The sequence below is a fragment of the Mustelus asterias genome, chromosome 5 (genome assembly GCF_964213995.1).
Source record: "Mustelus asterias chromosome 5, sMusAst1.hap1.1, whole genome shotgun sequence".
Taxonomy (NCBI): domain Eukaryota; kingdom Metazoa; phylum Chordata; class Chondrichthyes; order Carcharhiniformes; family Triakidae; genus Mustelus; species Mustelus asterias.
The window spans coordinates 78,234,669-78,247,555 of NC_135805.1; the positions used below are offsets into that span (position 1 = coordinate 78,234,669).

The 12,887-nt window shown below is 44.4% G+C and overlaps 1 protein-coding gene across 2 annotated transcripts in view; it reads left to right on the top strand.

Moving 5' to 3' along the window:
* The window catches only part of LOC144493624 (ectonucleotide pyrophosphatase/phosphodiesterase family member 3-like), a 136,431-nt gene that overhangs the window by 61,617 nt on the left and 61,927 nt on the right, over window positions 1–12,887 (top strand). Inside the window, exon 6 of one of the 2 annotated variants that reach the window (XM_078212867.1) lies at window positions 7,676–7,795. The exons of the other annotated variant lie outside the window; for it this stretch is intronic. Within the exon in view, the coding sequence (XP_078068993.1) occupies window positions 7,676–7,795 (120 nt within the window). The remainder of the gene's footprint in view (window positions 1–7,675; window positions 7,796–12,887) is intronic. 2 annotated transcript variants of the gene reach the window in all.

Sequence of the window (12,887 nt, forward strand, 5' to 3'; positions counted from 1 at the left end):
TTTAGCAAACCAGACTAGCATCTGAATTCACAGCCCTGCTACCTGCACATACTAACCCTAGTACTTATTCTCCCGGTAAACCTTACCACTGACCTTTCTATGCTATCTGTGCCAAGTACCAAAGAATTGGTCGTACCAAACAGGTACCATGATCACCTCCTTGGTGGACAAACAGCATCATGTGAAATCTGTAAATGTTGTTTTTTGAAAAGGCAACAAATAATTGAGGCAAAATAGAAGTTTCAATAAAATACCCAAGTAAACATTTTTGTTCTACATGAATTCTGCAATATGCTCAGCTTATTTATAGTAGTGTGTGTGAAGACTTTTGCTGCTCACTGCTTATCCCATGGATTAAAATTTCAAGTACTGCCAAAAATTAGTTTGTATGAGCCACAAATATATCGAGCAACATTTTGTTTTTGTTGAAAGTTTTTATTACTTCAGTGAAGTTCAGTTTGTTACAATGTAACCACTGATGACATGCTCTGGTTGTCAACTAACCAGCTGATCCAGTATAAATAGAAAGCAGATGGGGATTGGGAAGAGCATTTGTGATCCAGGGCGTGGCCCAAGTGGTGGTGTAATGAAGTTTTTTATTAAAACTTCATTTGATTTCCTTTGTGAAGTGGCTTTTAAACAATACTTTTCACTGTATACTAATACATGTGACAATAATAAATCAAATCAAATCAAAATTTTAATTGCTTGCTATTGGAGTATCCTTACTGTTGGATGAACATTGGTAGCAGAGGATGGTTACCTAAAATTAATTTGAAAAAGAGGAATCACAGTTTACAGTATTGGTATAGGACAGAAGTGGCTTTCTCAGTGTTAATATGAAAGTCAAGTGTAGTATGAATCTGGGAGACTTGCCTTTGCTTCACATAGAGTGGGTTTGTTCCAGTCAATGATGAACTTGTCTGCTCTCCTCCATGATAATAAATGTTTTGTTCCTTCACATGCCACATTCACATCTTAGCTGCCGAATTACTGAAAATCTGTTCTCTTAAGTTGCTCTGAAATCTGCTCAGAAACCTAGGGGATTTTCACAGCAAATGTAAATCTACTTGAGACTAATAAATAAACTTTTTAACTTTAACTTTATTCAGCATTTTCTTTTTTCCCTAAAGAAAAATGTGGTTGTTCACTAGCAAACGTCAAACAGTTGTGTGTAAAAGTAATAATGTTTCTGAGTCGGAGGAAAGCAGGCCTGGAGACAGTCCATGTGAGAAACAAGCAGCACTCTGAGCAAAAGACCCATCGATCATTCATTATCTTTTAAAACTTGTTTTCTTTTACTTTTCTGATCTCTTTCAAACATTCACTGCACTTCACTGGTAACTCATATATATATATTATATATATATATATATATAATATATATAAGCACTTGGAAAAGTCATAGAATCTCTACAGTGCAGAGAAGATTTGTGATAATAGAAATATAGAAATAGAAACCTTTATCTCTTTGTTTAACTCTTTCCCTTTTATCATGTAATTGTCATTTATACAAGATGTATTTATCCTCCATTACTGATTTGTCGGTTTGTGCCACATTGTTCTAGGATTCAACCATGAGTAATTTCTGTAAGAAAGTTTGTGGGGGAGAATCTGTTTGTGGCACTCTGTGGTCTGTGTCGATTCCCTCGGGGCAAGTGGTGCCTCAAGCTGCTAGACATGCATGGCATTCCTCAATGATCTTGATGAAGAATGCTGCATAGTTAGTAGTCCTTGGTGCTCTCTGCCCCTGTGGAATAGATGTATCTCTATGTAGCACTGCCTCTATGCTTTTTATGAACAGAAAATGTCATCATAACTGGTATTTACAGGACAAAGTGAAAGAGCAATATGGAGGAATGGGATGTGTGTGAAAGGAAACTGGGAAGCAGATGGAAAGAGAATATCATTTAAAAGATTGAAAAAAGCATTTTCCATTTGCACTCGATGGTTGCATAGAGAATGTCGACATCTATACAAATAAATGTCGCTCCTGTGTGTTGATTGATATGGAAAGAGCTGCCAGCAGATACTAACCATAGTATCATAATATAGGTGTGATTGCCAGCTTGTTTTGAATCTTTTATTGAAGAAAAATTTAAGATAGAATATGAAATTGATCTGTTTAAAAATTGAAGATACTTTTAAAAGCTAAAATAAGAGAAAATCAGTATTGTAGCTCGATTTCGTGTTTGGGTATTACACAGAACTCCATCGACATTTTTTGTGCACCTGCTGGATGAAATCCTAACTTCAGAAATAATGGAGGGGTGAGACTATTTCCAGGTCCTTACCCAGCCGACGGGATCCTTTTAGACGTTACTGGAAGTGGTGCCTAATTAAGGATAGAGGGTAGTTTTTCCTGAGACTGCAGGCACAATCAGAGGGTCTGCAGTCTTGGAAGGATGTCACTAGTGAAGTGGGCAAAGCCACTGTAGAAGGGGAACTGGGAGGGCACCTCCATCTTGCTAAACCCTCTGAAGAGGTCTTAATTACAAAAAGATAATAACTGTGGCAACAGCTGTCAGGCCACCCAGGTGGAGGTGAAACTCCTGCAGAGCTTGGTCTGTGGCCTGCTGATCCCTATCACTCTGGTGTGGGCAGATTGAGTATTAGAGGCTTTGCGGTCCCACCAGCTGATCATCAGCAAGCTTCCTCCAAGTATCTGCTAGATCAGAGGTGGGAGGTTCTGTCCCCAATCTGCCCACAAATGAGTGCTTAATTATGCAAACTATCTACCCACCACTGCTAGGTGAGTAGCTGTCACCAATGGCAACTTGTCTCTGGCAATGTTGGCCGGAGGTGTGAATGTGTCAATCCACTGACCAGCTGTCCTCATTCCTTACTTTTCTTCAGACTGCCCCCTGTGGGATGGGGAAGAATCTGTCCACTGAGAACAAAGTGAACAGTGGCAAAGTGGTTAGCACTGCAGCCTCACAGCGCCAGAGACCTGGGTTCAATTCCAGCCTTGAGTGATTGTGTGGAATTTACACGTTCTCCCTGTGTCTGCATGGGTTCCCTCCAGTGTACTCCCACAGTCCAAAGATATGTCGGTTAGATGGATTAGCCATGGTAAGCATGTGGGGTTACAGGGATAGGGTGGGGGAAGAGGGCCTTGGTAAGATGCTCTGTCAGAAAGTCGGTGCAGACTTGACAGGCTGAATGGCCTGTTCTGCACTGTTTCTATCTACTTCACTTCACACACATCTTATTCCTCAGTGCTAGAAACTATGATGTAGTTGCCATTACAGAGACTTGGCTAAGGGAAGGACAGGATTGGCAGCTCAACATTCCAGGATATAGATGTTTCAGGCGTGATAGAGGGGGATGTAAAAGGGGTGGGGGAGTTGCACTACTGGTTAAGGAGAATATCACAGCTGTACTCCGGGAAGACACCTCGGAGGGCTCATACAGCGAGGCAATATGCGTAGAGCTCAGGAATAGGAAAGGTATAGTCACAATGTTGGGGGTTTACTATAGGCCACCCATCTGCCAGCGGGAGATTGAGGAACAGATGTGTAGGCAGATTTGGCAAGGTGTAAAAGTAACAGGGTTGTTGTGGTGGGAGATTTTAATTTCCCCTATATTGACTTAGTGCTAGGGGCGTGAATGGAGCAGAGTTTGTAAGGAGCATCCAGGAGGGCTTCCTGAAACAGTATGTAGATAGTCCAACTAGGGAAGGGGCCATACTGGACCTGGTATTGGAGAATGAGCCCGGCCAGGTGGTCGAAGTTTCAGTAGGGGAGCAGTTCGGGAACAGTGACCACAATTCAGTAAGCTTTAAGGTACTGATGGATAAAGATAAGTGTAGTCCTCAAGTTAAGGTGCTAAATTGGGGGAAGGCTAATTACAACAATATTAGGCAGGAACTGAAGAATGTAGATTGGGGGCAGATGTTTGAGGGCAAATCAATATCTGGCATGTGGGAGGCTTTCAATTGTAAGTTGATAGGGATTCAGGACTGGCACATTCCTGTAAAGATGAAGGATAAGTATGGAAAGTTTTGGGAACCTTGGATAACGAGAAATGTTGACTACGCTCACAAAGAGAAAAAGGAAGCATTTGTCAAAGCTAGGAGGCTGGGAACACATGAAGCAAGTGTGGAATACAAGGAAAGTAGAAAGAAACTTAAGCAAGGAGTAAGAAGAGCTAAAAGGGGTCATTAAAAAGCATTGGCCAGCAGGATTAAGGAAAGTCCCAAGGCTTTTTACACATATATAAAGAGGGTAGCCAGGGAGAGGGTTGGCCCACTCAAGAACAAGGGAGGGAATCTATGTGTGGAGCCAGAGGAAATGGGCGAGGTATTAAATGAGTATTTTGCATCAGTATTCACCAAAGAGAAGGACTTGGTGGATGATGAGTCTGGGAAAGGATGTGTAGATAGTTTGAGTCATGCTGAGATCAAAAAGGAGGTGGTAATGGGGTTCTTGAGAAACATCAAGGTAGACAAGTCTCCAGGGCCTGATGGGATATACCCCAGAATACTGAGAGAGGCAAGAGAGGAAATTGCTGGGGCCTTGAGAGAAATCTTTGTATCCTCACTGGCTACAGGGTAGGTCCCAGAGGATTTGTTTAAGAAGGGTAGCAAGAATAATCCAGGTAATTACAGGCTGGTGTGCCTTAATCAGTGGTAGGGAAATTATTGGAGAGGATTCTTTGAGACAGGATTTATTCCCACTTGGAAATAAGTGGACGTATTAATGAGAGGCAACATGGTTTTGTGAAGGGGAGGTCGTGTCTCACGAACTTGATCGAGTTTTTTGAGGAAGTGACGAAGATGATTGACGAGGGTAGGGCAGTGGATGTTGTCTACATGGACTTCAGTAAGGCCTTTGACAAGGTCCCTCATGGCAGACTGGTGCAGAATGTGAAGTCGCATGGGATCAGAGGTGAGCTGGCAAGGTGGATACAAAACTGGCTCGGTCAAAGAAGACAGAGGGTAGCAGTGGAAGGGTGCATTTCTGAATGGAGGGCTGTGACAAGTGGTGTTCCTCAGGGATCAGTGCTGGGACCTTTGCTGTTTGTAATATATATAAATGATTTGGAGGAAAATGTAACTGGATTGATTGGTAAGTTTGCGGACGCAACAAAGGTTGGTGGATTTGCGGATAGCGATGAGGACCATCAGAGGATACAGCAGGATATAGACCAGTAGGAGACTTGGGCGGAGAGATGGCAGATGGAGTTTAATCCAGACAAATGTGAGGTAATGCATTTTGGAAGGTCTAATACAGATAGGAAATATACAGTAAATGGCAGAACCCTTAAGAGTATTGATAGGCAAAGGGATCTGGGTGTACAGGTACACAGGTCACTGAAAGTGGCAATGCAGGTGGAGAAGGTCGTCAAGAAGGTATACGACATGCTTTCCTTCATCGGCCGTGGTATTGAGTTTAAAAATTGGCAAGTCATTTGCAGCTTTATAGCACCTTAGTGAGGCCGCACTTGGAATATAGGTTCAATTCTGGTCGCCACACTACCAGAAGGATGTGGAGGCTTTGGAGAGGGTACAGAAAAGATTTACTAGGATGTTGCCTGGTATGGAGGGCATTAGCTATGAGGAGAGGTTGGAGAAACTTGGTTTGTTCTCACTGGAGCGACGGAGGTTGAGGGAGACCTGATAGAAGTCTACAAGATTATGAGAGGCATGGACAGAGTGGATAGTCAGAAGCGTTTTCCCAGGGTGGAAGAGTCAATTACTAGGGGGCATAGGTTTAAGGTGCGAGGGGCAACTTTTAAAAGAGATGTACGAGGCAGATGTTTTACACAGAGAGTGGTGGGTGCCTGGAACTCATTGCCAGGGGAGCGGATACGGTAGTGACTTTTAAGGGGCGTCTTGACAAGTACATGAATGAGATGGGAATAGAGGGATATGGTCCCCGGAAGCGTCGGGGGTTTTAGTTAAGTCAGGCAGCATGGTCAGTGCAGGCTTGGAGGGCCGAAGGGCCTGTTCCTGTGCTGTAATTTTCTTTGTTCTTTTTGCTGCTTTCTTAGTTTGTCCTGCAAACACTGGTTATGATGTACAGACTGACCTTTCCTATTTTGCAATGCTAAATTTTCTTTATTCTTTCATGGAATGTGGGTGTCGCTGGCTGGACCAGCATTTATTGCCCATCCCTAATTGCCCTTGAGGGGACATTTCAAGAGTCAACCACATTTGCTGTGGCTCTGGAGTCACGTGTAGGCCAGACCAGGTAAAGACGGTAGATTTCCTTCCTAAAGGACATTAGTGAACGAGATGGGTTTTTACGACAATCAGCAAATGGTTTCATGGTCATCAGTAGACTTTTAATTCCAGATTTTTATTGAATTCAAATTTCACCGTCTGCCATGTTGGGATTCGAACCCAGGTCCGCAAAGCATTACCCTGGGTCTCTGGATTACTAATAGCACTATGCCACCACCTCCCCTATAAAGATATTAATATTTTTATTGTGAAAGCCATCTGTATTTTGATGCATTTGTCTTTTTTTTTACAAACTGGCCAGATCCATGGCCAAAATTTCCGGGCTGTTCCCACCAACAGGGCCTTCTGGTCTGGCTGAGGGCAAACCCCTGTTACGGGTTCCCCAGTGGTGGATGGCAAGAAGAACGGGAAAACCTGTTGACAGTATCGGGGCTGGGCAAACCTGCTGCCGGCAGCTGGTGGGCCGCCTCCACTACCGCAGAACACATCGCAGCAGGGATGAGTGGGAGAAATCCCACCCTATGTGTCCACTTTCTTAAACAAAACAAGCTTCATTTACTACCATATATGCAGTAATTGGCATTACCGTATTGTTCTGCTGCAGTATCGAAAACTGACTTCCATCTGAAATTGCCAGAATGTGAGTGATCTTTAACAATCATGTGAACTATAATGTAACCTTGCCAGCAATGCATCCATTTTACAAAATTTTAAACACGTTGTCCTGAAAATTGAGTAATCCCATGTTGCACTAGAGGCAGCTACATGGGATATTGGTCTGCTGAATTCGTTTGGTAACTGCAGGCAATTGTGGAAACTCACTGGTCTAAGAAGTCATCAAACTGGTTGAGGTTGTAAGGGGAGGAAAATGGGGGAAGTGGGAATGACTGAGGGGGGAAAATGAGCTGTGGTAGAAATCTACCAATTTCCCCCTCCCAGCTATGGGAAGAAAGATAGCATTTTAATCAGGCTGTGGTCAGTTGCAAATGAATTTTGGAAAGAAACCACAAACAAGCAAAAAAATTGATGTCCACTCAAGACTGGGCTGTGAATGTCTATGCAACTGTTTTCCCAATATGACAAGTGGAACACTTTTGGTGTCGAAAGAATGCTTGCATGGCATTTGCCATATTAGATCCTTGGGTTCCTGTGGAGGGAGCAAGCTGTGAACCAACTTTTTGTCCGATTTATTATATTAATTGTAACCATCCACAGGGGCTCTTTCGAAGGGGAATTCAGTTAGGGTATTTTCCCCACTCTTTTTCCAATTCCCCTGCAATTCTTTTCAACCTTCAATTCAAATTCTTAACCGTTGGATGTGTTTTCAAAAAGAAAATCACCCCTGATTCTTTTGCCAGCCATTTTAAACTTATATCCTCTGGTCGTCAATCCATCAGCTGCTGGGAACAATTCCTCCTCATTAACTCTAACTTTGATTTGAGACAATACAAACACAGAATAGTCTTGTGTCATTCATTTCAATTCCAGGGTCTGTATCCGGAATCTCATGGTGTGGTCGGAAATCGCATGTACGATGTGGACATGAATGCCACTTTCAACCTTAAAGTAAAGGAAAAGTTTAATCCCCTCTGGTACAAAGGACAGCCTGTGAGTATTGGAATTAATAACATTTTGAGTTTTAGAACACTGGGTTATGGTATCTTTGCGGAATTTTATTCCCCCCCCGCGCGGCACGTTTGGTGGTGAGGGGGGCATTTAATTAGGTAGGAGGGTAGAAAGTGGGAATCCCAAAAGTGTGGTGAGAAGTGTTGGAACTCGCTACCACAGGGAATGGTTGAAGCTAAAAGTAGAGATGCACTTACTCAGAAACTAGATGAGCACACGGAGGAGAAGGCAATGGCGGGTTACAATGGTGGATTTAGATGGGGTGTGATGGGAGGAAACTCAAGTGGGGCATAGATGCTGCTATGGACTATTTGGACTGAATGGCTTGTTTTTATGCTGTATGTCCTATATCATCTGATCAAAAGAAGAATTGAACATTCAGTTGACACTTAGCATTGAATTGAATGTTTGAGACGAGGTTCACGCCCACTGGCTGGGACCCAACATCAAACATTTTCTGGAAGCTCAACAGAATTTTGTAAGAATCATTCACCTGGGCCGGGTTGTGCCTCCTGTTGAATTTTGGCCAGTGCAGAGCAGATATTCTTCCCCAAGAGCTGCTGGCCAGTTAGTGACCAGTAGTGCTCCAGTACTGGCAGGGCCAGTGGAAAATTCCGCCCTGCGAGCCACGCCTGTCCCAATTCCCGGGTGGGCATGGCGGTAAAATTCTGGCCAAAGACTTGCAAAAAACGGTATTCCATTAAAGACATTCTTTATTTTGCCAACGGATTGGGAGAGAGATTCCAACTTCTCTCTGGCCTTACATCCCATGGTTACAACGGATATACATTACTGAAGATTCGATCCTCCCGCCCAACCTGTCATCCAAGCTGGATGGTTCAATTACATTTAATACACTTCATTTACTCTGGCCAATTGCATTCTACCTTCCAGCAGAATTAGGAATTCATTGGTCAACTGAACCCAGAAGTTCTTCCCCCCCCATTGCCTAGAAACTTTACCTACGCAAATCCGGTAGGTTCAAGGGTCACCCCTATCACTTGCAATCCTGAGAACTAGAAGGGAGTCATCTTCTCCTGATCTGTCTTCTGTCGCTTTATCAGTGGAGGTTGAATCGCAGTTATTTATTACAGCGAGAAGCTGAATCCTTTTATGCATTTCAATAACCTTGGTTGCCTGTAGCTGCTTGGCCTACCCTTGATAAAAGGGGCATTTCATGATGCTTTATGCTTCATTGTTCTGAAAGAATGTGGTCTGTCTAATTAAACTTATCGAATTAAATGTCTAATTAAACTTATTTCCCATTATGCTAAAGAGTAAATTGTCTGTTGGCCAAAGCTCACAAGAAAATACAAAAGTACAGATTAACTCTATTATACTTGTTCAAAAATGGTTATGTATGTGCTGCTACAGACAATATCTTCATATGATATATAAATGAGGCACATGCCTTTGGTATATATATATATATATATATGGCACACTGTGGTCCCAATTTTAAACTAATCTACTTGTTTTAATAGTCTCAAAAGCAGGGATTTCTGTATCCCCTGCTACAGTCCCCCCATTCTGGTCCTTGGCTGGCCCAAGATTAGGCCAATGAATAGATGTGTCCCAATGGATGCCGAGGAATAACTTGGCCTCCGGTTCCCTTTCTTTATTGCACTGATTGCCATCACTGATGCTGTACCTTCTGTCAACTTAGCAGCCATATTTAATCCAGTTTATGATTACCACCAATGCCAAGACCACAATGAAAAATAATACAATCCCTTGCAGGATTGATGTTCCCAAGGAGCCTAGCCAGCCTGAGAGCCAACCACCTCGGGTGAATGGTTCGGGGTTTTTGAGTTTCTCCACATCTTTTTTTGATGTGATCAACCAGATTAGTGATGTTTTCTGGTATTTATTGGTACGTGCAACACTCTGATCCAATTATTGCACATGTCCCACCCCTAGCTGCCAAGACATAATCCAATGTCAATTTGTGTTGAAGCACCACAGTGCGCATGGCTGCCATCTCATCATTGATCTCAGTAAGGGCAGTGGCTGTATCATTGGCAACTTGTTCCAAGATGGAGCGTAGAATCAGAATTTCTTGCAATGTTTTACCTACTCAATAATGGGGAAACAATATGCCAAAGAACCATTCTGTCTCTGTAATAGCCTGTCAATGTTTTGGCAAGTGACGGAGTTTACGGGTGTGATATATGTATGGGATTACATAATGTGGAGATGCCGGCGTTGGACTGGGGTAAACACAGTAAGAAGTCCAACAGGTTTATTTGGTAGCAAAAGCCACTCTCTACCACCAAAATAGACCCCATCAGTCTCGCAGCAGACACAGAGGAATTCATCAGGCGAATGAGGCTGGGGGAGTTCTTCCACAAACCCCAAGAGGCCAACAGTGAACACAATGAGACAGCCAATGAACCAGAACAGCTGACAGAGAGATCCGCAGTACAGCAACCGAAGAGGAAAGAGTCGAATTGGACTCCTCAGGAAGGCTGCTGCCCTCGACATGTATGCGCAAGCCATCAGGAGGTGCGTCAACACCAGATTCATCAGCCACACTCACAAGACAGCCCTGAGCATCACCCAAGCACAACGTGCTCTCAAGACCAACTGCAACATTGTCACCAGCAGACAAAGGAGGGGCCATCGTCATACTGAACAGAACGGATTACTGCAAAGAAGTGTACTAACAACTGAACAACGAGGAACACTACCCGCAGATCCGACCAAAGAATACGCTCATCAACTCAACAGACTGATCAAGACCTTTGATCCGGACCTTCAGAGCACCCTCCATGCTCTCATTCCACGTACTCCCCGCGTTGGAGATCTGTACTGCCTCCCGAAGATACACAAGGCAAACACACCAGGCCGTCCCATCGTATCGGGCAATGGGACCCTGTGCGAGAACCTCTCCGGCTACGTCGAGGGTATCCTGAAACCCATTCTACAAAGAACCCCCAGCGACACTACGGACTTCCTCCAGAAACTCAGCACACGTGGAGCAGTTGAACCAGGAGCACTTCTCGTCACAATGGATGTCTCGGCACTCTACACCAGCATCCCCCATGACGATGGTATTGCTGCAACTGCCTCAGTGCTCAGCGCCGACAACTGCCAGTTTCCAAATGCAATTTTACAACTCATCCACTTCATCCTGGACCACAATGTCTTCACCTTCAACAACCAATTCTTCATCCAGACACATGGAACAGCCATGGGGACCAAATTTGCACCTCAATATGCCAACATCTTCATGCACAGGTTTGAACAAGACCTCTTCACCGCACAGGACCTTTAACCGACGCTATACACTAGATACATCGATGACATTTTCTTCCTTTGGACTCATGGTGAACAATGACTGAAACAACTATATGATGACATCAACAAGTTCCATCCCACCATCAGACTCACCATGGACTACTCTCCGGAATCGGGTGCATTCTTGGACACACGCATCTCCATCAAGGACGGTCACCTCAGCACTTCACTGTACCGCAAGCCCATGGATAACCTCACGATGTTCCACTTCTCCAGCTTCCACCCTAAACACGTTAAAGAAACCATCCCCTACGGACAAGCCCTCCATATACACTGGATCTGCTCAGATGAGGAGGATCGCGACAGACACCTCCAGACGCTGAAAGATGTCCTCATAAGAACAGGATATGCGCTCGACTCATCGACAGTTCCGACGCGCCACAGCGAAAAACCGCACCAACCTCCTCAGAAGACAAACACGGGACATGGCGGACAGAGTACCCTTCATCGTCCAGTACTTCCCTGGAGCGGAGAAGCTACGACATCTTCTCCGGAGCCTTCAACATCTCATTGATGAAGACGAACATCTTGCCAAGGCCATCCCCACACTCCCACTTCTTGCCTTCAAACAACCACACAACCTCAAACAGATCATTGTCTGCAGCAAACTACCCAGCCTTCAGGAGAACAGTGACCACGCTGCCACACAACCCTGCCACAGCAACCTCTGCAAGACATGCCGGATCATCGACACGGATGCCATCATCTCACGTGAGAACACCATCCACCAGGTACACGGTACATACTCTTGCAACTTGGCCAATGTTGTCTACCTGATGTGCTGCAGGAAAGGATGTCCCGAGGCATGGTACACTGGGGAGACCATGCAGACGCTACGACAACGGATGGATGAACACCGCTCGGCAATCACCAGGCAAGACTGTTCTCTTCCTGTTGGGGAACACTTCAGCGGTCACGGGCATTCGGCCTCTGATCTTCGGGTAAGAGTTCTCCAAGGCGGCCTTCACGACACACGACAGCGCAGAGTCGCTGAGCAGAGACTGATAGCCAAGTTCCGCACACTTGAGGAAGGCCTCAACCGGGATATTGGGTTCATGTCACACTATCTGTAACCCCCACGACTTGCCTGGGCTTACTGGGTGGATTCAGGCACTGCCAGGTGGTTCGATCTACCATGTAGTCACATTCGCTCATGCCTAAGGTTTTCCCTTGGCCTTCCATATTTCTAGCCCAAGGTATTTCTTTTGGTTTTGGTATTGGCTGTTTTAAGACTAAACTAGGAGCTGGTTTTCCTAGGTTATAAATAGGTGGGTATGTATCTATATAGCTCAAATGCCCTGCACAAAACTCACTGCTATGAAATCCTTTCCTTACCTCTCTACTAATGAATCCTGGTATTGGGTGTCCAGGATACTTGGAATGCTGGGCTGTTTGATTCACCATTACCAATTCTGACCATGTCAGAGGCAATTGTTTTAGAGGTACCTGCTCCCCTGCCACCCCACCCCCCTCCCTCTGCATGGATGGGGATGTGTGAACATACCCAACATTTTGACTGCTTGGACTTTCTAGCATTTGTGTGTGCCATTTATAAGTAAGTATTCACACGTACCTCCCGAGGAGGACGCTGAAGGACCTCAGTTGATGGTCCTACCTGAGTCAGGGTTTGTACATTCAACACTATAAAGATATAAACACACGTATTTATCAGTACAGGTTTTACAGCTCTCCCCCTTTTTCTTAAAAAAGAAACAAATCCCAACCGTTGGTCATTGTCAAGTAAATAAAACTTATTTTACAGTCCTACGCAACA